General features: G+C 37.0%; 5 protein-coding genes across 6 annotated transcripts; 2 read left to right on the plus strand and 3 right to left on the minus strand.

Annotated features, from left to right (window-relative positions):
* Window positions 1-258: 258 nt before the first annotated feature.
* LOC18035701 (putative Peroxidase 48) lies at window positions 259-4,300 on the minus strand. The gene is made up of 4 exons (XM_006426911.2): window positions 3,814-4,300; window positions 3,104-3,292; window positions 2,843-3,008; window positions 259-1,195 (listed from the first exon to the last, which is right to left on the minus strand). The coding sequence occupies exons 1-4, from the start codon at window positions 4,276-4,278 to the stop codon at window positions 525-527; spliced, it is 1,491 nt and encodes a 496-aa protein (XP_006426974.1). The 5' UTR covers window positions 4,279-4,300; the 3' UTR covers window positions 259-524.
* A 534-nt stretch (window positions 4,301-4,834) lies between these two features.
* LOC18037824 (kinesin-like protein KIN-13B) lies at window positions 4,835-10,719 on the minus strand. 2 transcript variants are annotated; one of them, XM_006426912.2, is made up of 12 exons: window positions 10,178-10,719; window positions 9,132-9,353; window positions 8,610-8,810; window positions 8,253-8,354; window positions 7,712-7,789; window positions 7,515-7,596; window positions 7,150-7,309; window positions 6,761-7,063; window positions 6,347-6,565; window positions 5,897-6,254; window positions 5,750-5,815; window positions 4,835-5,511 (listed from the first exon to the last, which is right to left on the minus strand). In XM_006426912.2, the coding sequence occupies exons 1-12, from the start codon at window positions 10,352-10,354 to the stop codon at window positions 5,335-5,337; spliced, it is 2,145 nt and encodes a 714-aa protein (XP_006426975.1). In that variant the 5' UTR covers window positions 10,355-10,719; the 3' UTR covers window positions 4,835-5,334. The 2 variants fall into 2 exon arrangements, with proteins under 2 accessions (XP_006426975.1, XP_024036417.1); XM_024180649.1 differs by having other exon boundaries at window positions 9,132-9,356.
* A 3,384-nt stretch (window positions 10,720-14,103) lies between these two features.
* Window positions 14,104-15,439, plus strand: LOC18037825 (pyridoxal 5'-phosphate synthase-like subunit PDX1.2). The gene has a single exon (XM_006426913.2). It carries the CDS (start codon window positions 14,345-14,347, stop codon window positions 15,257-15,259), a length of 915 nt encoding a protein of 304 aa, XP_006426976.1. The 5' UTR covers window positions 14,104-14,344; the 3' UTR covers window positions 15,260-15,439.
* Window positions 15,440-16,227: 788 nt separating this feature from the next.
* On the plus strand, window positions 16,228-17,279 carry LOC18036890 (pyridoxal 5'-phosphate synthase-like subunit PDX1.2). Its single transcript, XM_006426914.2, has one exon. It carries the CDS (start codon window positions 16,235-16,237, stop codon window positions 17,129-17,131), a length of 897 nt encoding a protein of 298 aa, XP_006426977.2. The 5' UTR covers window positions 16,228-16,234; the 3' UTR covers window positions 17,132-17,279.
* Window positions 17,280-17,384: 105 nt separating this feature from the next.
* LOC18037779 (mitochondrial arginine transporter BAC2) lies at window positions 17,385-20,100 on the minus strand. Its single transcript, XM_006426916.2, has 3 exons — window positions 19,776-20,100; window positions 19,305-19,642; window positions 17,385-18,171 (listed from the first exon to the last, which is right to left on the minus strand). Exons 2-3 carry the CDS (start codon window positions 19,536-19,538, stop codon window positions 17,479-17,481), a joined length of 927 nt encoding a protein of 308 aa, XP_006426979.1. The 5' UTR covers window positions 19,539-19,642; window positions 19,776-20,100; the 3' UTR covers window positions 17,385-17,478.
* Between the last annotated feature and the right edge of the window lie 3,556 nt (window positions 20,101-23,656).

The raw sequence follows: 23,656 nt of genomic DNA on the forward strand, positions 1-23,656 counted from the left end.
CAGGCCTTGTATTTACTCTTGGACCGGTATTGTTTTCTATCAGTGTGCATTGAGGCTATTGATTGAATCAGAAATTACAAAAAGATAGTTTCAGGAATTATGGGGATTCTGGATATTCTTTTTGCACACACGACACACCTTCAGCTTTAGTCGGCATTATAACCTGTTTATCAATGTAACAAACCACATAACAACAACATATGGACCATAGAGCCCATTGAAGGTAAATTTCATCCTAACAGACAATGTAAAGGCCAACAATGAAATTCCTGAATTGTACCTCAATTTATCAGAAAAATCACAAACATTTATAGCATTGGAATTAGCCAATGTCAATTGCTATTTTCCGGTATGCTAGATGTTAAAACTAGAAATTTACAACAAAAAGATGCATAAGGTTTAAACAAAACGATTTACTCGGCACAGAGTGCAACTGTAAAGAGGGGAAAAAGCTGTTCATCCAAGCACCAAAAACCTGCATGAGTTTGGCCGAATGACATACATCTTTATTAATCTCTATCCATTTATGCCCCTTTTGAACAATTAAGACGGATCTGGCCCATTGGTCCTGTCAAGACTCGGAGATTTGAGAGCTTCATCATGGCCAAGGCAAAGTCTCTGCGAAACAAGGAGACATCTGAAGCATATGCTCTCACCCAGATCCCAGTTTCTTCGCCGGCCATAAGCTGCTGATCAGCATAGAGAACTCCTCTATTCTGCAAAAGACTGCGATAGTACACAGTGCCGAAACCTCCTTGATGTCCATCATAAGTCACATTTATTCCAGGTTCGTCAAATGTTGAAGCTAACAAGGCCTCCAACGAAAATATTGATGCTGTGGGTGATGAGGGTGAGGCATCAAAGGCAGGTGATAAAGCTGTTGTTGATTTTGGTGAGCCATTGAAGTTTGGTGATGGAGCTGCTGATGAGGAAAATGAGCCATCGAAGTTAGGTGAGGGAGCTGATGAAGAAGAAACTGAGCCATCAAAGTCAGCTGATGGAGCTGCCGATGATGATGGGGAGTCAGCAAAGGGAGGTGAGGGTGTTGGCGATGTTGATGAAATGTTTCTGCATTTTGATCTCAGTAGGTTCAGAAAATCAGGATCCAGAGATGGGTCAGGTTCATTACTCCGGCCGAAGTTATGCAGACGATTGTTGAAGAATTTGCAGTGGATAACACCAATGCTATGGGCACCTGCAAACAAAGAAAGAAGAAATAATCAAATTACATTACTTAGAATAGACAGTTAAACAGCTAGGAGGCTGGAAACGACCACAATCACAGATCAAAACTGGTTATCATCATAAAACTGAACCATAACAAGGTTAGGAATCTAAGAAATCTCTGAACAAATTTCCTTGAATATTTATGAAATTAAATACTCGGATCAGGTTATCACAAGCACAAACTGTTAGGTAGAAAGGAATAATCTGTAGTACAAAATCACCAATCAAGGACCAATCAATACATTCTAAGAGAAAAGTCATCATACTAGGTGTAAGGTATAGGGATGGCAAAAATCCCCACGGGGATGGGTACCCTCGGGGATTTTCCCCATTCGGGGAGGGTACGGGGATAATTTTATACCCAATTTTTTTTTCGGGGAGGGGACGGGGAAAATTTTTTACCCAACTTTTTATTCGGGGAGGGGACGGGGATGAGGTGGAATCCCCATCCCCTACCCATTTCCCCATTTTAATTTTTAATTTTATTTTTATTTTTAAAATTACTAATAAATAAATAACAAAATTATAAATATTGTTAAAAATAATAAATATCAAAATAGTTGTATGTTGGGAAAGTGGTCACCCTTTGCCGGGAATTAGTTGAAGAGTATTAATTGAAGTTTTCACCAACTGTTTATTGCTTTGATTATACTGGTAGTAGTTCTTCTACTAGATCTACAGGGGATTCTTATAAGAAAGCAACCAAATGGATGACAGGTTTTAATGATTATGTAAACAATGGAGATTGTGCAGTTGTTGCAGATGAATTAGATTCATATTTGGATGAGAAAGTTATATCTCGGATGGAAGATTTTAATATTTTGAGTTGGTGGAAGACAAATGCTAATAGGTATCCTACATTAGCTCGAATTGCTAGAGATATTTTGGCAATTCCAATTACAACAGTTGCTTCTGAATCAGCTTTTAACACTAGTGGTAGAGTTGTGAGCTCATACCATAACAAACTTCATCCAAGCACATTGGAGGACTTAATGTGCTGTCAAAGTTAGTTACGAGCTTACAATAGCGGTATGAGTTTATTTTAATATGATTAATTTAAAATCGAAAATAAAAAATGTATTAGACTATTAATTATTCGGGGACCGGGGACCCTCGGGGATCCCCTGTTATTATTCGGGGAGGGGATGGAGATTCTCTCAAGCAATTTTGACGGGGACGGGGAGGGGACGGGGACATATGCAAAACATCGGGGATGGGTATGGGGAGATTGGTCCCCTCCCCTCCCCTCCCCATTGCCATCCCTAGTAAGGTATTACCATCCGTATCATAACATAATGAAGGATTGATAATGATAAGAATATTCTAATTTGAGTACCAAGGAATAGGAAATAAAAGGTAGTACAAATGAGAAGGAAAATAAGACACCTCTACTAAGCTAAACTGTAGAATTAGGTGGAAATATTGTCCTCTCTAGTACATCAAATTATGAACAAAAGAGATCAGAACAAGACTATCAGACAATCAGCTCAAACGCAGAAATAACCAAAAAAAAAAAAAAAAATTCAAGAGTAAATTCAATACAAACTGAAATCAGAAATTTCTACTTTTTCATGAAAGGAAAAAGGGAAATGAAATGAAATAAGGAAATCTATACCCAATAGAGTAACAGTTTCTCTTAAATCAAACCCCCTTGATGCAAAAGATGCAAGGGTTTCGGACAGATCAGCATTGGGTGAAGGAAGCTCAAGTGTTGCTATATCCGCGAAAGCAAGCCTACTGTCCTTCCTTCCAGTATACAGTGGATAGAATGGACCACCAGCCTAAATTCATGGACAAAATGATTATCTAAACAAATTATATAAAGGTAGAGCCTGATTTAATAAAGTTTGAGTAGTCACATGAGACAGGAATTTACCAGAACAACGCCTTCTCTGGCAGCCAAAGCAAGAATATCTGCACATGAAACCACACCAGGGCATATTTCTTCAAGCTCCTCCTTGATTATGTTGATTACATCGTAGCCCTTGAGAGATTCATTGGGTGGAGACTTTTTCTCCGAGTCCACTCCTTCAGCATCATCCAGTAGAATTGAAGCATCACAACCCTAATCAATTTCCAAATTACAGAGAAATTCAACTCAAAATCAATCAGACTGACGTAAGAACAACCCAATCAACAAAAATACGCATTAGATAATTGCTAAACCCAGATCAAACTGTGAATAAATCAGATAACCCTACTGAAAGATTATCAGAATAAACTAGATTGTTTGGAGATTGTATAACAGTGGATGAAACTAAGTAATCAATGACCCAGATCCAACTAGCAAAGAGCTAGTAAATTATATGGAAAATAACAAGAAGCAAACGAACTACAAAATTCAACAAAACCCAGATTAAATATCCAAGGTTCAACAAATTCACATCAAAATCAAATAACCAAACACTGATCAAACTCGACGTCCGATGAGATATTCACCAACATTATAGTAAAGATCAAGTATCAAGATATAATAAATTCACATCAAAATCAACATCCGATTAGGTTGATATCCAACAAGAAATGAAACGCTTAGCACTAAAACCAATAAAAAACACAACAAGAATTGATTGAAGAAAACTGGACCTCAATGAAGCAATCATGGAAAACGAGGCGCAACAAAGCGGGGGCGACATCGGAGCGGGATTTGTGGAGATACCGGACCATAGCCCGAATAGTACCCTCGGCTTGCGGGCAAGAATCGCGGTAAAAATCGTACTCCATAGAACGGTAAGGCTCGCCACCTTCTTCAAGTTTCCCGTCATCGGACAAGAACAGGGCCCCAGCCACTACCTGAAACGCAGAAGGATCCGACGCCGCATACTCATAAGAAAAAGAACGCGAGGTAGTGCTCGTAGTGGTGATGTTTAAGCCTTTCTTGGTATCGGCGTTTTGGTTCTTGAAAGAGATCACGATGCACAGAAGGAACACGAGGAAGCTCACCCTTCGCATCATCGCTAGTTCGTAGATTGCTGTGAGCATTTTCTTTCGTTTTTTGTTTTCTACTTTTTGTTTTTGTTTTTGTGGGGGGCGGCTTTGGATTCTGTTCATGGAGCTCTGGGTGTTGAGTTTCAGAGTCAGTTATTTGTAGGAAGAAGGCTGGACGTATGGTGTGGGAAGATCAAATGGCGGGAAAAATGATGTTGTCAATTGACCGAATTGCCCTTCTCAACTGAAAGTTTGTTACGGCTGTTTTGAGAGGGGGGTGTGTGACGAGTGATTTTACGAAAATGCCCTAGAACATTGGAGTTTGTCATTTCACTACTAGTGCGTCGTTGTTTTTAATCATGATTCACATGAATGATCAACGGTAAATATAATCAATAATAACCGTGTGTATTCGACATATCAACGGTCATTATTACGTCATCAGCAAAGACGATCAATAAACGTATTTTAGTATCAGGATCCCAAAATTTCCCATTTCGTTACCTTTTTAATTTTTTTATTAGAAAAAAAAATTATATTTTACCAGGATGGTGAATAACAAAAGATGTTTTTGCTTTCAACCGTTAAATTATGTCGAATCCAATCATTGAAATCAGCATGTATAAAATTATAATGAAATGACAAGTAACCACATAATACATTAGAGTTTATTAAAACGTCACATCATTGACCACATGTGCATGGCGTCATTGCTATTGTTTGATGTTATACAGTGACAAATTAAACACTAATCTCGAAGCCTTAAATTAATAAATAAGGTCAAACAATAGTATATAAATTTCATACCATCCGGTAAGAACTACTCAAATAATAAATCAAATTACATGCTTAGCTTTACAAAAGCATGCCATATAGCATGGAAATCCAATGCAAGCTTATGAGTTGAAGAATGAAAAAGGGTATTGTAAAAGAGGGCAGGGCATTATTTCAACAAGGAGATACCCAACAGCTCAAATCTAAGATCATCACATACAATGACTGGTATATCATCCAGCAAACCGCTGCTTGCGACACCAAACTTGTACCAATGCTTCCATAGAATCATGGAACAAATGATCAGTCACATGCAATTGGGCAACCATGTATGAAATCGTACTTAAAACGGAGTACGCAACTTGTATTATGGCTTAAATCTTAACCTCCATGTATGATCTGTATTCAGTAGCCAGAAGATACTAATACATTATGCTCCTTTAAACGCTTCTGGAAGTGAGCCAGCTGTGTTTGCAACTGCATGATCCCAGCGGCCTTCTGAGAGAGAATGGCATTCAATCTAGCAACATAATCATCCAGCTGATTCCCTGGCTGATCTGCTTCAACCAGAAGGTTCATTTCCTGAAAATGCAAGATATAAAGCAGGAGAAGGATTTAAACCCACTAGATTTGCTTGTTTAAGAGTACAACAATAGTTATTAGTACTTGTACTACTTCTACAAGGTATAAATGAAAATCAATCTTTGTTGGCTCTGGCATCCTGAAACACAGATTGGTTATCTTTTTAGACGTAAACATAAGCCACACTCTGACACTCACATTTATAGTTTTATCATTTAAGAAGTCAAACCAAATATACCTCTTTCACAATATTCATGGTGTCCTCCACTTGTTTTCGATGAGCATTTACAAGATCCTCCTCTTCCTGAGTACGACCAACATAAGTGGTATGTGTCAAAAAACTTTCGCTTTTAGACATAAAATAATCATTCTGTTCGCAGTTTACCTGCAGAAGGGCATTCAAATTGTCATCTGAATTTGAATTCTTAAAACCAGATTTTGGCTGCTCCTTCCACCTTGTCTGACCATTGGGTGGTTTTCGTAATTGATCCTGTGCAGAAGGGAGATTGAATTGCTCTAGCTTCCCACTTTTCATCCATACCGGCTTCTCTGGTTCATAGGAATCCTCTGATGCGTCAAAATCATCTCTTTCATTTTGTTCAGGCCATGCATCAGTGTCATCCTCATAAGGGGATGTTGTTGGTAAAGCTGAAGATAAGGGAGCAGTAGTTGACTCCTTCAAATTTATGGTTGAAGACAGTATGTCCTTTTTAGGATTGTTCCCTTTTGAAAGACTCTTCACTCTGGAATATAAGATTTTTAATAAACTGAGGGTTAGAAAGCACGAACTAAATTCAAACTAGATTTATTAACATTGTTCGATAAATTAAGTCACCTGTCAGCATATCTTAATGTGTTGAGAGTGTGTTCACAACACCCTGAGCTTGGTGAAATGCATGATATCATAACCGTGCGTGAATTGCCAACAAATGAATCCCTCAGAACCTCAGTTAATTTACTGCCCCTGAAAGGAATGTGACCCTGATCATTGTCAAGAGCTCTTATGCATTCCTTTAATGCAAGCAAGCTCTTATTTATCTCTGCTCCTTCCATTCTGCATCACACATCAGAAACTGCTATTTAATAAAAGGTTAATTCACCAAATATAGAGGAAACTCGTAAAGCATATTCTTCTAATAAAAAATTTAGATGCCATATGCACAAATACACAATGAATTGCAATTTAAACAGGATGCAGGATAGAAACCTGAAACACCACCAAAATAAAAGAAGAACAAACATATCAGACCTTGTCTGTTTATCGTTGTCTGTAGTATCAGCACCACGTTCACTTCCAGCAAGATCTATAAAAGAGAGCTTGCCAACAAGTCGAGGAGGCTTTGATTCACTACCATCAGCTGACCTCTTGATAGCAAGCTGAAGTATGGCATGTGAACGGGAGGATTCCTCATTAGCACCAGTTGTACCCGTACTTCTCGAGGAACTCCCTTTCTCAATGAGCTCTTTAATTGTCTCTACATCTGATACTTTGTACTCTTGCAAACCAACAATGCAAACTTGCTGCTTACCATCCTCTCTCATACAAAGTTTTCTGCAGACAAAACTTCAGGTTTTGAGCAAAAATACAAAATGCAAGTTTTTACTAGATTACCAGAGATGAAACTCAAAACAACTTACTTTCGATCACTAAGGAGATCAAACAATTTTCCTCCATATATTTCAAAGAAACTCACAAACAACTGAAATCCTTGACTTCTGTAAGTATGATGCATCAACCTCAATATATCACGTGATGCTTTAAGGGGCAATGGTTTCATGGTATAGGTTTTTCCACTTCCTGAAGAAAAAAAGGTCAAATAGTGCAAGCTCTTTTTCAGCAAAAGTTCTTAATTGAGATGATTTGAAGAAAGAGAGAGGAGGGGGGGGGGGGGGGGGGGATAAGAAAGCCAGACATCAACCATTGGTGGCCAGGAACTCATCAGCATTATCCAGAAGCAAATTTTTACAACTACATATCTTAGATTTTGGGGCCAGCCATTCACCTGTTTGTCCATATGCAAAGCAAGTAGCTTTGGTTCGTTGAAAAATAATAGGAACAATGGGCTCCACAGTCTCACGATACACCTACAGATAACATATGAGACCAACATAAGCTAAACCAGTTCAACCACTACCAGGAGCTATTTATTGTATCATTAGCTCATTCTTGCTCATTCATTTGTTCTGGTTACATACTCACCTCATCATTTGAAACCTCCTCATTCAGCACAGCATCAAAAACAAATTCATGTTTCTCGACATATTCTGTTAGGTCAACCTGCAAAAGTCAATACATAAAAAGTCAGTATATATAGAACTGAATGACATACTATTCTTAAGACAAGTATGTCACAAAGCAGTGAGTTGAGGGCCTCAAACTAAGAAATTGTAAGGATAAAAATATATACATCATCATCATGAATAATGGTTCTTACAAGAAATATTCGCTACTAGTGGTGACAAAACATGATAGCTGACACTATATTCTGCCCTTCTAAATGTTGCATGTTCGCTGAGTTGTTAAAGCAATGCGAGAAATCTGAGCACGTTCAAGTACCTTTACTATGATAATATATTTCTCTATTATTTTTTATCACACCCATTTAAGGTGCCTTGGAGCCAAAATATGGACTAATACAAATGAATGGCAACTAAATGTTTAAGCCGTTTGAATCACTTGGCTTCTTTGCATATCATAATCTTCGGTAGAAGAAGGTAGAAAAAACAACAGAGAAACTTGCCTTAAGTTTAGTTTCATGAACTGTTAGGGAGTTGGAATATGTCTCTATAATATCTTCCTCATTCTTTGCCAATTCCTTTTTGTTGAGAGGTCTTTTGCGCACCTGAACCCAAATATCACCAGAAAATGATAAAAGCTTAGATAAAAAGCATTGAAACAGTAACTAACGGCACGTCTAACAAGTAGGTCTGCAATTGCTTTACTTCTTGAGAACTTCATCAATGTAGTACATTTGAAACTCTCAATATTTACATGCTATTAAGCAGTAATGCCATCCATGGTAAGCAATGCATTTAGAATAAAAGATGGCATTCACAGTCTAACAATATGAGTAAATTATAAGTATACAAAAACATACCACAACTTTGATCTTTGCTACAGAACTGGCATTGGCCTTCTCTTTATCTGCAGCAAAACTTTTCAGGAGGTTGTTCTCTGGCAAACCACGAGCTCTGCCAGTCTGTTTGTTGTTTGCAATGTGGGGTTCAGAGTCATCAAAGCTTCTTCCCCGGACTGGATTAAACAGAGAGGAGCCATCATACAGGCCCGGCACCGGCATCTATCCATATGAGATAAATAACTTAGCATATATATGCATCAATGATAATATTAGTATATTACTTCCTTTTAACGTGTTTCCCCAGTAAAGAACAAAATTAAGTTTATGTTAACAGATTCTCTATTGTCAGTAACATATCCTCTTAAAAAATATAAATAAAATAAAACATGGAACTGCAAATTAATACCAATTTAATGAGTTGTGCTATTAATGTGCTGGTTTTCATATTTACATGAGAATGGGGAATCCTTATGAAAATAAAACAAGAACCGAAAAACCGAACTCCAAAGTGACATTTACAACCGTAAGTCCAGCACCCACCTCAGGAAGAAGCTCAGTATCAAAAGAATGCAGATCCAAGAGCCCAGGACTGAACTCATTCGGAGATTGTTCGCCACTCTTTCTCTGGCTTGAAGGCCGTGAACTAACTGGTGGTGTTGAAGGTTCCATGTAAAACTCATTTCCTCCACCAAATCCCCTCTGTGCATTTCTGTACATCCTCGAACCCTGGCCTCCTCCACCACCACCATAGAAATTGTAGTCCTGCTATCAAGCAGTATTGTCAAACAACTTAGAATAATCCTAAATTAACCTTGTAATGAATATATAAATGTGAGTGCCTGTGTGCGTATCTAACTATATACTTCAAAACTCAAATTCAACCTTCATTGAAGAACCGTACTATTCCAGTGGATCGGATTACTCTAAACCAAGTACATATAAATAAATAAATAAAATCTTTTATTTTCTTTAGTTTCAGCATCCAAATGGGATGTAAAACCTATGTTGTAACATCAGATCTACCAAATGCACCATCAAGAGAAACTCAATTCTTCTCTAACAAAGTGAAGATATCTACAATATATATAAAGAACAGTTATGCACCAAGGTCATATAACAAATAATCAACATAATAAATGATTCATATTTTTTTATTTTTTATTCCTGCACTTTTGAAGCAACCAACATGAGGGAAAAACAATCAATAATCATAGCAACAGATCTATGCAATCCACACATTTCCATTAAATCACACAATTTATTTTGTAAAATAACATAGTCTAATGTACCTCAATACACATCATCAGTACCACTTAATTTGTTAACTTACAGGAGTAAACAAAGGTTCAATAATTTTTTTCCATTCATTTTCCCGTATTTTCTCGGCAACCAAACAGACTAAAACATTTTTTAAAATAATAAATAAATAAGGACCGCAAAGATCGGAAGCAGAAAATTATGATCTACCAACTAACGCAATCACAAAGATTCAACTTTTTTTTCCTTCCATTCTCCTGCATTTTCTCAAGAACCAAACAGAAAATAAACAACTTTCAAAACAATGATAAAACTTCGAAGATCGGAACCTGAAGAGGAGGGATAGTGCCGGTAGCGGAAGACTGTTGCAAGTGCTGAAGCCCGGCCGATTGAAGCCATCTGCCATTCGACGAACTTTCCAAAAAGTTCTCTGACGACCACTGCCTCTGGTGGTGCACCTGCACCGCCGCCGCACCTGATCTCTGAACTCCTTGCCTCCCGTTCATATTGTACACGTGCACGAATCACAAATCGACGCGTCCAATCACAAATCTCACACTCGGTTTCTCTCTCAAGACTTCTCAAGTCACTTGTGTCTCCTAGAAATGCACTTTGAAGCTTCTATCGGAGCCTCTGAATTCAAATTAAAGTTTTAGATTAACAAAATAATTAAGCGCTATACACACACACAGACACACGCGATCATTAGTTTAACCAGTGAAAATTTGGAAGCTAAAACATATCAGTGTATGTGGGGGAGAGAGTACAAATGAAGTTTTTAAAAGTTGTTTAAATTCAGCCAGGAGATTTGAAATTTTTTGAAGGGCGAGAGCGAGGCACGTGTGACGCGTGTGATTGGAGTGAGGTTCAATTGGGTTGGGGTGATGGTGATGGAGAGAAAAAACGACGAAGGTTGGGCGAATGCGTGGGGCCCAAGCCGTGCGGTTTTGAACTGAGCTTCTTTCACCTTCAACCACCGCCTTCCCACATGGTGGGGCCGGTTTAATCTTTTGCTATGTTGTTTGTATTTTTTTTCTTCTTTTTGCGCGCTTGTCTTCTCGTTCAAAATTCGTACTTTGGAGGGATCAAACGAAAGATGGACACGTGGTGTGTTATGTACATTTTTGGAGTTTACTTGTGGCATATTTTGGAGCATCATTCAAAAGTTCTCCAAATTAAACTTTATTTATAATTTGCATGTTATGTTATATTATTTTTTATTTTCTTATTCTTAAAATTAGAGATGTGTTATAATTATTATTATTTTAGTAAAAAAAATTTTTAATTAAAATAATATTAACTTATTTTTATGAAGAATTTTTGGAGAAATGACTAATTTTTTTATTTACTACACATGTAAGCAAATAATTATTTAAAAGTTTAATTAAAAGAATCTTTTGATGATATTCTTACAAATTATAGTTGATTTTCAGTGAAAGGAATATTGTGTATTTTTAGTAAATAATTTTATTTTAAAATAATAATAATTAAGCTTTGTGAAACAACGCAACAATCTCTCTCTTTTTTTTTTTTTTTTTGAATCCACAGTAATGACTTATACAAAGAAGAGTAATGCTCTATTTATACATGTTAATAGTGTGTTTACTAATCAATAATCAAAATGAATTGGAATTAGAATGAGAAATGAAAATTGAAATAAATTGTTTAATTTAGTTGTCGGAAACAGAATCATAATAATTTTTATTGTCATTGATGTGTTTATTTTATCTTGAAATCGAAATTGATTGTTACAAGTTATTAAACTAACCTCAGTTGACTATTGTCATTAATAATAATAATATAAGGAATGATAAAATCAAAATTTCAAGATTTAAGTGGAGATAATACCACCTCTATTTAAGCAAATAAACACGTTGTTTCATTTCTTTATTCTCATTTTCATTTCCAATAAATAAACACACTATAAAAATAAAAGATTGTGCAATCGTTAACACATGATTATATCATTTAATTTTTAAATTTCACGTGCTTGACCGTGAGTAAAATGAGTGTGAGTTGCTTTTGAGTCCAAGGGTTAATTGTATGAGACTTGGAAAATTTTTTAATTTCTTTTGATCTTTTACACAGTTTCACATGGCATTTTAAAGAAATGGGTGTAAAATTCTTTAACATTTTGAAAAAAAAAAATTTAAACCCTAATTTCTTAACAGATTACATTAGTTTAACACAGAAAATTTATTTTCAACTTATAATTACCATAATCTCCCTTTAGCGTATAAGTTCAATATATTATCTTCGGACTTGTCATAAAAAATAATTACTAGTTGCGCAATTCACCCATAAATTATTCATAAAATTACGAACACCTAAAAATTTAATTAAACTTCATTTCATATTACAAAGTTTATTGAAGCCATATCAATAGCACAATTCTTCAAACACATGTAAACCATTTAAACTTCAATGATCAACAATAAAATCAAAAAAAAAAAAAGACCAATTACAAGAAAATTGAAAGCTGTTAGAACAATACTCGACCTTAATAGTACTAATTAGTTATTAGCATATCCAATAGACATGAAATCATCAATGCATTCACCGTAACATCATCTCCAGTGGCCTCCATCCCCACCCTTCAACTTTTATCATTATAGATCTCAACCCCGACAAACTCCAGTCACCTCCATATCAACTTCCACTGCAGAACCTTTAAACCCACTTGTTGTCTCTCCATTCATGCATCCAAATGACTCGAGAACCGACAATAACATAAATAATGACAACACTACCTGTATCATTTTCGCTCGTGCCCTAGAGCCACTGCTCATGCCGCCACATGCAGTGCTCTGAAGTCATTAAAAATTAAACATATGATTCTCAAATCAACAATCACGGGTGAAAATGGAGAATAACCCCCAAAAGAAGGATTCTTTTTTTTTTTCTCTTTCAAATCATTTGGGATACAAAGAAAAAGGAAAACGAGCACGTAATTGAAACTGACTTACCGTACAGAAGAAAAACCGGAGTCACAATGGGAATCCAAAAGGATTAAAATTAAAAGCGGAGACTTTGCTTTTGGATTAGGGAGGAGGGTTTGTGATTAATAATCAATTGATGGGTTTGTGATTTTTGGAGGAGGATTTTTAGATAAACTAGCAATTATTAAAAAATTAGGATTTAAATGCCATTTTCAGAATGTTAAGAAATTTTATATCTCTTTTTCTAAAAATTTGGGGTGTATCAGTTCTTTTTCTTTAAATAAATTAGTTATGTTTTAAATATCATGTCTAATTTTATGTGCTTGAATGTGTTCAAATAACATTATTTTGCAAAGAAAAAAATTTCATAATTCTTTTTCTACTTTATTTATATATGTAAGTGTAAGGTAAATCTTATCCTCTTTTGGTTTTTATTTTATTTTTTAGTTATTTTCAGGGCATTACTAAATCTATGTTATAATCGTATTAGATTAGATGAGTAATGTATATAATATGAAATCATAAACTTTTAACAAGGTTGTTGTAATTAAAGCTTCCAATTTTATACAATTGTGATGTGTTCACACACACATGCGTTGGTCCATACCTCTTTATTATTTATGTTCTTGTATTACCTAAGTCCCACTACTGTGTTACTGTTCATATGAGAGGAGTAAGTTACAGCTGGTTGTAACTTAATTGAATCATTTAAACTAAGGTTAGTGTACCCTAAAAAAAAATCATAAAATGAATGTGTTTTTGTGATGTAATCTTATGAGAGAGAATGGTAAGACTCTTCCCATCACGTGGAGGGAATAAATTTGAGTTTCTAACAACATAAAGTTGATATTTTATTCGAATCAATTCGGTTTAGAGAAGTTTTAGTTGGATTCATAAAATTCTGAATCATGGATTTTTTTCTAATTAAGTTTTAAAAAGTAACTACAATAAAATAAAATAAATAAATTGACTAATTAAACTAATCAGCGAACCTAATTTGTATTGGTTCATTTTAGTTTTTTTATTTAAATTATTTCAAAGAATTCTAAACTTAACCTAAGGTTGTTTACCCTTTTACACGCTCTTTTGTAAATATTTATTCGTAGGCATGGCATAGATCGAAAATTACTGTGTAGTAAGATGGTAATACTGTAATAGGAAAGGTAGGTGATTAATTTTGAACTTTAACTATTAAAAATATTAACAAATAATATAAGGGGGATCAGTGAAATTAACCAACAGTAAAAACCACACGTATTTTGTGATTTTGTCTTTAAGATTCGGTGTTCTGGCACTTATACCCTGGAACACTCAATTCCAAGACTTCATGCTCTTCAACGCTTGGAAAGGTGTCGAAATTTCTACACTAATCAATCAATTCCCCACCGACTAACCCCACCTTCGAAGCTCTTCAGAACCTTCTCGAACTCGCCCCAATCCTCGCTCTCCCTTCAATTTTATAAACCCCTTTCCACAAAAAGAAACCCAGTACTCGATCAAACGATTCAATTACTACGCTTCTTGCATCAGTGAGACATTTTTGCAAACGCCTTTGCAATGGCCGAAGACGGAGCGGTCACAGTGTACGGTGGCAGCGCCATTACTGACGCCAAGAAAAACCCGTTTTCGATCAAAGCCGGCCTTGCCCAAATGCTACGTGGCGGGGCCATTGTTGAAGTCTCCAGTGTGGAACAAGCCAAGATCGCCGAAGCAGCTGGCGCCTGTTCTATCATGGTATCCGAGCCCAGCCGGCCCGGCATTAAGCGCATGCCGGATCCTTCTCTTGTTAAAAGCGTTAAACGCGCCGTTTCAGTCCCCGTTATGTCACGTGTTCGTGTTGGGCATTTTGTTGAAGCGCAGATTCTTGAAAGTATTGGGCTCGATTACATTGACGAGAGTGAGGTTTTAGGATTAGCTGATGAATATAATTTTATTAACAAACATAACTTTAGGTTCCCGTTTGTGTGTGGTTGTAGGAATCTTGGTGAAGCTTTGAGGAGAATTAGAGAAGGAGCTGCTATGATAAGAATACAAGGGGATTTGTTAAATTCTGGTAATATTGTCGAGACTGTTAAAAATGTGAGGTCGTTAATGGGAGATATTCGAATTTTGAATAACATGGATGAAGATGAGGTCTTCACGTTTGCTAAGAAGATAGCGGCTCCGTATGATTTGGTGGCTCAAACTAAACAAATGGGAAGGTTGCCCGTGGTGCAATTTGCTGCAGGAGGTGTTGTGACACCTGCTGATGCCGCACTGATGATGCAGTTGGGATGTGATGGTGTGTTTGTGGGATCAGAGGTTTTTGAGTGCTCAGATCCGTACAAGAAGGTGAGGGGTATTGTGCAGGCTGTTAGGCATTATAATGATCCTCATGTTTTGGTGGAGAGTAGTTGCGGGTTGGAGGATGCGATGGCGGGGATTAATCTCAGTGATGACAGGATCGAGCAGTTTGGTCAGAGCGGGGTTTAGTTTTAGACTTTTAGTGGGTCTTGATTTAAGTAATGTAGCTTGCTTGTATGTCACTGAGCTTATGCTTCTGTTCTTTCTAGGCTAATATTAGTCTGTTCTGTTTCTTGTTGTGTTTACTCTTTAGTGATATTGTTACCTGAAACTGTTGTATGTTGCATTTCATTCTACTGAATACCAGAATGAATTAAAAACAGGTTTGCTTATAAGTTTGCCAAGTCTTCTGGAGTAATATTTAATTAAGAGCATGCTTGTGAACTTATATTTACTGAAATATGTTTGTTAGCTGGGTACCCTAGTTGTGTTTATTAATGTAATTATGTTCACTCTTTTATTTATGATTCTATAAATTTTCCATGATTGCAACATTAATTGGCACTTGGCACTTATGACCATATGGATTCTGTCAATGGTCTATTATTTACTGTTTCTTCAGTTTAGTAGACACTCATGCGTAGTAATCGAAATTTTGGCATTTGATTTGGTAGTGATTGACTAATCCTGTGCCTATATCTAATGTTTTTCTGCTGGTTGTATCCTTTATATTCTCAAAGGTCTATGGGTACTCTTCTATATTTTTGTATCAAACCTCTGCATGAAGATCTCTCTTAGAAATAGTGTATAATTATACAATTGATTGGTGTCTTGGCTTTCACTGCTTTCGAGCTCGTTCAAAGCTTGTCAATTTCTCCAAGCAATACCTTCCCTCCTCTTTCCTTGATTCCTATCCAATGTTCTTTCTACATTTTACTTGTTTTTGAATAATCCCTACTTTCCATACCAGGCCTTTTATATTTAGCAAGCAATACCTTGTTTCCTACTTTTTCCATGTCTTCCCGAAGCTTTGTATATTCCTATGCCTTTCTTTGCATATTGCTATGATTTAACAGAAGATTATGACAAAGCCAACACAAAAACAATTCAACTCTTTTCTTGCCTTTCTTTCTTTTAGTCCAATCATTTCTGGAACTTTTGGCAATGGCTGATGGTTTTGTCCCAGTTCATAATAGTCGCACCATGGTTTATGGCAACAACAACCAATTCACCATCAGGATGGAGCTAGTCCAAAAACTGCAAGGTGGAGTGATTATTGAAGTGAGTGATGCTGAAGAAGCCAAGATTGCTGAGGAAGCTGGAGCATGCTCCATTGTTGTTCACCATGGGACACCTCGTATGCCAACTCCCGATCTCATTAAGGAAATCAAGCAAGCAGTCTCCATTCCCGTAATGGCAAGAGTTCGTGTGGGACATTTTGTGGAAGCACAGATACTGGAAGCTATTGGTGTAGACTATCTCGATGAAAGTGAACTCCTTGGTATTGCTGACAATGATAACTATATCAATAAGCATAATTTCTGTGTTCCATTTGCTTGTGGCTGTAAACATCTTGAGGAGGCATTCATGAGGGTGACTGAAGGCGCAACCATAATTTGGATGCAAGGGAGCAGATCTAGGTGGAGTTCCTCCGGGCCAGATAGCATTGTTGAGACAGTTCAGATTGTGAGGTCAGTGATGATGGAAGTGAGAAATTTGACAAATGCTGATGAAGATGAGGTTTTTACATTTGCGAAGAAAATGGCAGTGCCTTATGATCTTGTTGCACAGATTAGGCAGATTGGTAGGCTTCCCGTTCTTCTATTTGCAGCTGGAGGCATTTGGACTCCTGCTGATGCAGCACTTATGATGCAGTTGGGGTGTGATGGTGTGTATATAGGTTCAGAAATATTCAGCTGTGTGGATCCATATAAGCAAGTTCAGGCAATTGTTCAGGCTGTTAAGCACTATAATGATCCGCATGTGTTGGCGGAAAGTAGTTCCGGCTTGGAGGATACTGAGTCAGAGGATGATGGTGGATTTATTGCATATTTGGTGTAACTAGTCTATTCTAGTCAGCTATACTGGAGCATATATGTGATTTCCATATATTTGCTTATAATAAACGGTCAGTCTGTATATTCAATGTACTCATTTGATGTTGCAAATAGTTCTGAAAAAATTGTTTTACTGTTGAATTCTTGAAGACTGCGCATAGTGTAGGAACAGAGTTTTTAACAGAAATGCAAGATAGTTTATTTTGTTTCTTGGTGGCGTGCGTGGTTTGTGCGTGTGTGGATTTCCAAGTTGCCAATTCTCTCTCTTAATGTTGCAGTTCTAATAAATTGCTATTTAATAATCATTACAGATGTAAAATGACCCGCTAAACGGCCAGTAACTGATGACTCCTAAATTGTATTCTCTGTTTGTATGCTTCCATTATGGAACAAACACCTCAATGCAACCTCGTAAGCAGCGAATATAGCCCCATTCACCACAAACGCTCTTGCAACTGCAGCTCCCAATCCTCTCCAGAGTACGCTGTAACCGTCTGCTTTTACACTTTTATAAAAACAATCAACGATGCCATTGTATTTTAGTACAGAAGATGGTGATTGCGCTTGCAGTCTAGTTTTCACGACATCTAATGGATAGCAGCAGACCCAGCTAGCAACTCCTGCTAATCCTCCGGCTACTAGCATTGTTTGTAAGCTTTCCTGGCCGTTCTTTCTGCAGCCAGGATGAAGCTGCTCTCTCATGCATTCATATGTCCAGAAGTAGAAGCCATGAGAAGGTGCATCTCTGAGGACAGTGATACTAAGTCCTCGATATATGCCTCGTAATCCTTCTCTCCTCAGTATGCTTCTGGCAACATCGGTAGGGCCTTTGTAGCGATCTGCTTGTTTGGATCTTGTATAATTTGAACCTTGCAACTGAAGACGGATTTTTACGAGTTCAACAGGAGAGAGTATAAGACTCTGGATTGCTCCTGTACCAACTCCTGCCAGAGCAACTACTTTGTAGGAAGGAGGTTCCTTGGCTGAAATGGATGGATCAAGTGCTCGAGAGAGGATGGCGTAGATCTGGAAAACCATGGCATTCTGCAACAGCCAAACTTATTGTCAGCATATCACGAACATACATGTTAACTTTCCTACCCATCAAATGTGCGCAGACGGAAAATTTGAATCAAACTAACACTTGAGAAACCATTAAACATACATTACACCATGGAAAGCTTTAGTCTCAATACTTTTTTTTTTTTTTTTGGTTTAAGTTGATGTGTTAAATCTGTCGTCAACAGTTTCCTGAGTGGATTCTCGTGATATCAATCAAAGTGCTGCTGATTGAGGCAGCTAATTATACGTTTCAAATGGACGTTGAATTAATTCATTACTGATTATTTTTTTGAATTGATGGCAAGTTTGGATACCTCCTATTGCGTCTCACATGCAGAAGTTCTAAATAAATTCATTTGGTGAACTGCTGGCTAGGTTAATCTAGTTGCCTATGCCAAAAGAAATTTCACTCATATTGCGTATAAAACTGGCATTACCAGTTATACTTGGAATCACCAGCAAGGCAGAGGACAGGAAGATAAGGCCAAGCTTCGTTGAATATTGAAAGAGACAAAAGGCCTCACTGATTGTGATTGAAAGCCAGATATGTGAAAAATATGACCACACCATTGATTAAAGTGCATATCGCGAACAATTAAAATTGATAAGCTACGTAAGATATTGGATACTGGCTAATAATTTCGGGCTGATGAAGGTGACGGTTCTATAAATCCAAGAAAAATCACCACCCATCATTCTAAAAAGCATGAAAATACCATTGCAAAAGCAACTTCTACCTAGAAGTCTAGCCCCCGCAGTACATATTCCAATTCCACTCTTAAACAACAGCTTCAATAAGAAACACAAAACGAATCTAAATTGGAACAAGACTGTTGGGACCAAACAATCATTGATAGCATCAATCTGGTTGTGAACACTCATCTGCGGAATCAAAGATAAGGTTCTAAAGGCTATCCACATGATCCCAAACAAAACTTCAAATTTAAAAGCACTCAGATATCGTACCAACTTGGATCAAACATAGAAAAGGAAACTGAACTTAAAACATAGACCTAATCAAATTATCAAAAAATAATAAAATAGAAGATATTCGCGGGTAGTTTTTAAGATCACTTTTATGTCAAAAATGAAAAAAAGAAGGCACCGGAACAAACCTGAAAGGTGACTGAAGCTAATGGGGCACCCATGCCTCTGTAGAGAGCTTGAGGACCTTCAGTGGCCACCGTACGACGCAAGATGCTGAAGGCTGAGCCGGAAGTAGAGCTCTGCTGCTGGATACGCAGAGTGTCAAGCGGGTAACCGGAGACTACTCCGGCAATGCCACCAAAACCTCCGGCCACAAACTCTCTTCCCCAGCTACTTGCCATAAACTCCGGCCAAAAATCCATAATTCCCTCACTCTCATTCCCCGATAGGAAAATTGACCAAATTTGAAACTGCCCTTTGAGTTATCAACAGCACAAATCCTAATCAGCTAATCTTATTACTCCTCCTGGTGTTATATATGCCAAAAGAAAACAAGAATAAGATAAAATAAGAGAAAACAGAAAAAGTCTTCAAATTTGTACACTCTTTTTCTTACACGGAATAAAAACCTGATATAGATACAGAGTCTAGGCAAAAACCTCTTAAATATTGAAGCTTCTTTTTTTTTTTTTTTTTTGATTTATTAGTATTCACACAATCCTTTTCTGATCACCCATTTCATATCTTTGCTTAGAAATGAAGATGGCAATTGAAAAGATGCTCTAAAACACACTTTTATCCGCTAAAAATTCTCAATTTCTGCTTCAAATTGCATTTCTCAGGAAGCAGAGAAGACAGAGAGAATGAAAAAGAAAAAACAATACTTCGCTTAGAGAATTTACAGAGGATTGAGAGATACAGCTCTCTGTTTCGTACAAAAGAGGAAGAAAACTAAATTTAATACAGAAACAAAAGCCACCGGTTGCTATTTTGTTGGGGGGTTGCGTGAATGAGGAAACGGCCAACTTTTACTTCAAACCACCAGTAGCATGTTGCCACGTTTCAGCACTGTGTTTTCTTGGTGCTTTTAGCCTAGTGTTTCACCACCTTTTTGGTTTTACCAATTGATTTTGCTATCAGTGCAAGAGGATGACGCAAAGGCCACCGCTGATTCACGAACCAAAGGTTTTGGAATTTTGCATGGTGGTGGGTCCGAATTTTGATCGAAATTTTTACATGATTGGTAGGCGTAGTGATGTCATATTGTCAGCTTCATGGGCAGAAGGACAGTTATTGATTTGGTGTGGCCATGGGACATTGGGACGCATCACCCACTGGATGTGCCACTTTTTGTGCCAATGGGACGTGTGACATGTCGGATGTGCACGTAAAGTGAAGCCTCATGCGATCATTTGTAGTTAAAGTAAAGTGATGTGTGCCTATCGTGTGAAATAATGGGGATAGATAGTGCTCGACTTATCATCAAATATACCAGCACTTATCATCAAGCAATATCCATGGCTATATATATCAACTTAAACCGCTCGCACGCGGCAACAATTCAAGTTAACTATTATAGTGTTTATGTTCAATTAATTATTACAATGAATAGGGTAATATCATATTTATATTTAGACATTCGCACTTGATAATTTTTATCAGGATTGATTATTCCGGAATTGATCTAAGAAATTGAATAAATTTTCTATGTCATATGTGCAGTATAATATTATATCAAAGAAAAGTAAAAAAAAAAAATTGTAGTCACATGTTTTAATCACGGTCTTATATATCTTTCAAAAGTTTGAAATGAGTCATCTAATATAGAATTCTGAATTCAATTTTGTATTGTCTTTGTTTGACTATTTGGGTTCAAATTTTTTTTTTTCAATTATTGCTTGTCATTTGGACTCTGTTATCTTTATCTGACGCGAGTCAATGAGCTTGCATAAGCTCCCCCTTCACACTTTGAATACATATGTTTTTATTTTAAAACAGCAAACTGAAAATAAAAATCTCGATATCAGAACAATCGAATATATAAACACATGCCGTGAAACTTCCTCACAAATGTCCATGTGCTTTATATGTCAACTAGTAAATGCTAATTAAATCCAAAATCTTATCATATATATTCCATAGATGGGAAAATTTACCAATACATGTCTAATATAAGAATTTCATCTGCATGGCTAGTGGTACATAAATCACAAGAAGCGAATAGAGGTAAACTTAAAAAAAAAAAAAGGAATAATATTAAGGAAAAGTGACAAAGCTAGCTTAAATGAAATATTGTAATCAATTATATGGAACATATAAACATACCTAGCTATAATAGAGAGATAGTGTTAGCTTTCCAATTTGTTAGCAGCATGCACCAAACTAAAAGATGAGAACAACATACGTTCCTAACTCTCTTTATATGTATTATATTAAAGAATATAATATAGCTATATTTAGCAACCGGAGATTCACAATGGTAATGCCTCAGTCACTAGAACATTGTAGCTCGTCGCAACTACTCAGGAAAGCACCAATCAAGCCGTAGCCACAAATCTCCCTGGGGAAGGAGAGGCCACCGATCCATCAATTCATCTGAATTAATAACCTTATATCCTTGAGAGGGTACATCTGGATAATTAACCTCACTTGATACTGGTAAGGGATCGAAGCTCTCGACGTTAATACCCTTTAAAAAATGCCGCCAACACTTGATTTGACGACCATTGCAACAGTTTGTACTTCTATTCCGAAGATGGTCATAAAACCACTGCAATTCACACAAACATCACACGATTCAGTTAACGTTAAATATGATTACAACCCCTGAAACTGATCAACAACCGATAAAACTTGTCGTTTCATTGACTTAATATAGCAACTCCAGCAGCAATCGTCCCTTGATCTAGAAACAACATGCAGGCAGCTCTCCTCAAAAAGCAAAAATGAAAACTGAGCATTCTTCTTTCATGATATGTGTTCGTATACTTGTTTCAACCAGTCAGAGCTTGTATTTTATCTTAAGATATGATGTTGTATAAACAATTACTTTTAGCCTACTTTTCCACATACCCCAACCAAATACTACCTAGAAAAGATCATGTTACAACTATAGGATTCCTACTGTTTTCTTCTTTGCACTGGATTCCGACATAAATGAGGATTAAAGATTCACTCAAGTTAGTATAACAACTAACGCTAATATACTACATGTTAATAATGTGTGGAGTAGACTAGGGGTGGCAAAATCGGGTTCGGGTCAACCCAATCGGGTTTCGGGTTAGACAAGAACCAATCCGAACATAACCCGAATTATTGACCCGACCCGAACATAGTGCTCACGAAACTAGAGCACACTTTCTTAGAGATCTCAATACCTTCACCGCCTCTTAATAGAAGTAACCTTCCTCTGAGCTCCATTGACATTTGATAGAGCTGAGCGAGGCTGAACTGTGCTAAGTCAACGATTGCATCAGCTTTGACATGGTCACCCAACAACAAATTCTTGCTGATCTAGCTGTCATCAGAAAACAGCAGTTCGGGTCGGTTCAGGTCGGGTCAATAATACGGGTTATGTTCGGGTTGGATTTAAAATGGGTTGGATTGAGTTCGGGTCAATTCAGGTCAGTTCGGGTCAATTCGGGTCAGTTCGAGTCAGCGTGTGTGTGTGCTGTGCAGCTCGTGTGTGTTCTGTTCTGTTCTGTTTTGTCATTCTGCATTTCTGTGTGTGTGCTGTGCAAGTGTGCAGCTTGTGACTTGTGTTGTGTGTGTGCAGCAGCGTATGTGTGTGTGGGTGCGGCTGTGTGCTGTGCAACTTGTGACAAGTTGTGTGTGTGTGTTGTGCAGCAGCCAAGCAGCGTGTGTGTGTGTGTGCAGTGTTAGCTTAGCTTAAATTTTTTTTTTTTTTTTGAGAACCTGATCGGGTATTCGGATCGGGTCGGGTTTGACCCGAACCGATCACAACCCAATCGGGTTTGTAAATTTCAAACCGATATGGTTTCGATCCCGACCCGAACCCGAAATTTATCGGGTCGGGTCGGGTCGGATCAGGTAAAATGCCCACTCCTAAGTAGACCGGCGAAAGGCATGAAGGTGCAAAAATTTAACAAAGTGATGGGGGGTACATTTAGAAATCGGTTCAGATGTAATTAGAAATTTGGGTTGTTTCGAATATGCCACGCCAGGCCCGAGCCCTTTGCCATGAAATTACTTAAATGAGCTAACATAAATTAATTTACTTTTTAATTTGAATGAAAATTTAATTAAGTTGAAGTTATAAAGATAGAAATTATATAATAAAATATTTTAGGATAAATTTAATATTTTAGGATTTGTATGTAATTTAAAAAGAAAAAATTTTTAATCATATTTGACGAGAAAATAATTAATTTTAATACACAGATTCATTATTTTAGAATATATGTTAATTTTATCTTTAACAATAAAACTGTTGATGTTGAAAAACGACATCAACAGCTGAATTTGTTTCTTTTGGGGAATTACAGCGCGAATCCAAGCTTAAACGCTAATATGACCGCAA

Source organism: Citrus clementina, unplaced genomic scaffold, assembly GCF_000493195.1.
Source record: "Citrus clementina cultivar Clemenules unplaced genomic scaffold, Citrus_clementina_v1.0 scaffold_7, whole genome shotgun sequence".
In the NCBI taxonomy this organism is placed as follows: Eukaryota; Viridiplantae; Streptophyta; class Magnoliopsida; order Sapindales; family Rutaceae; genus Citrus; species Citrus x clementina.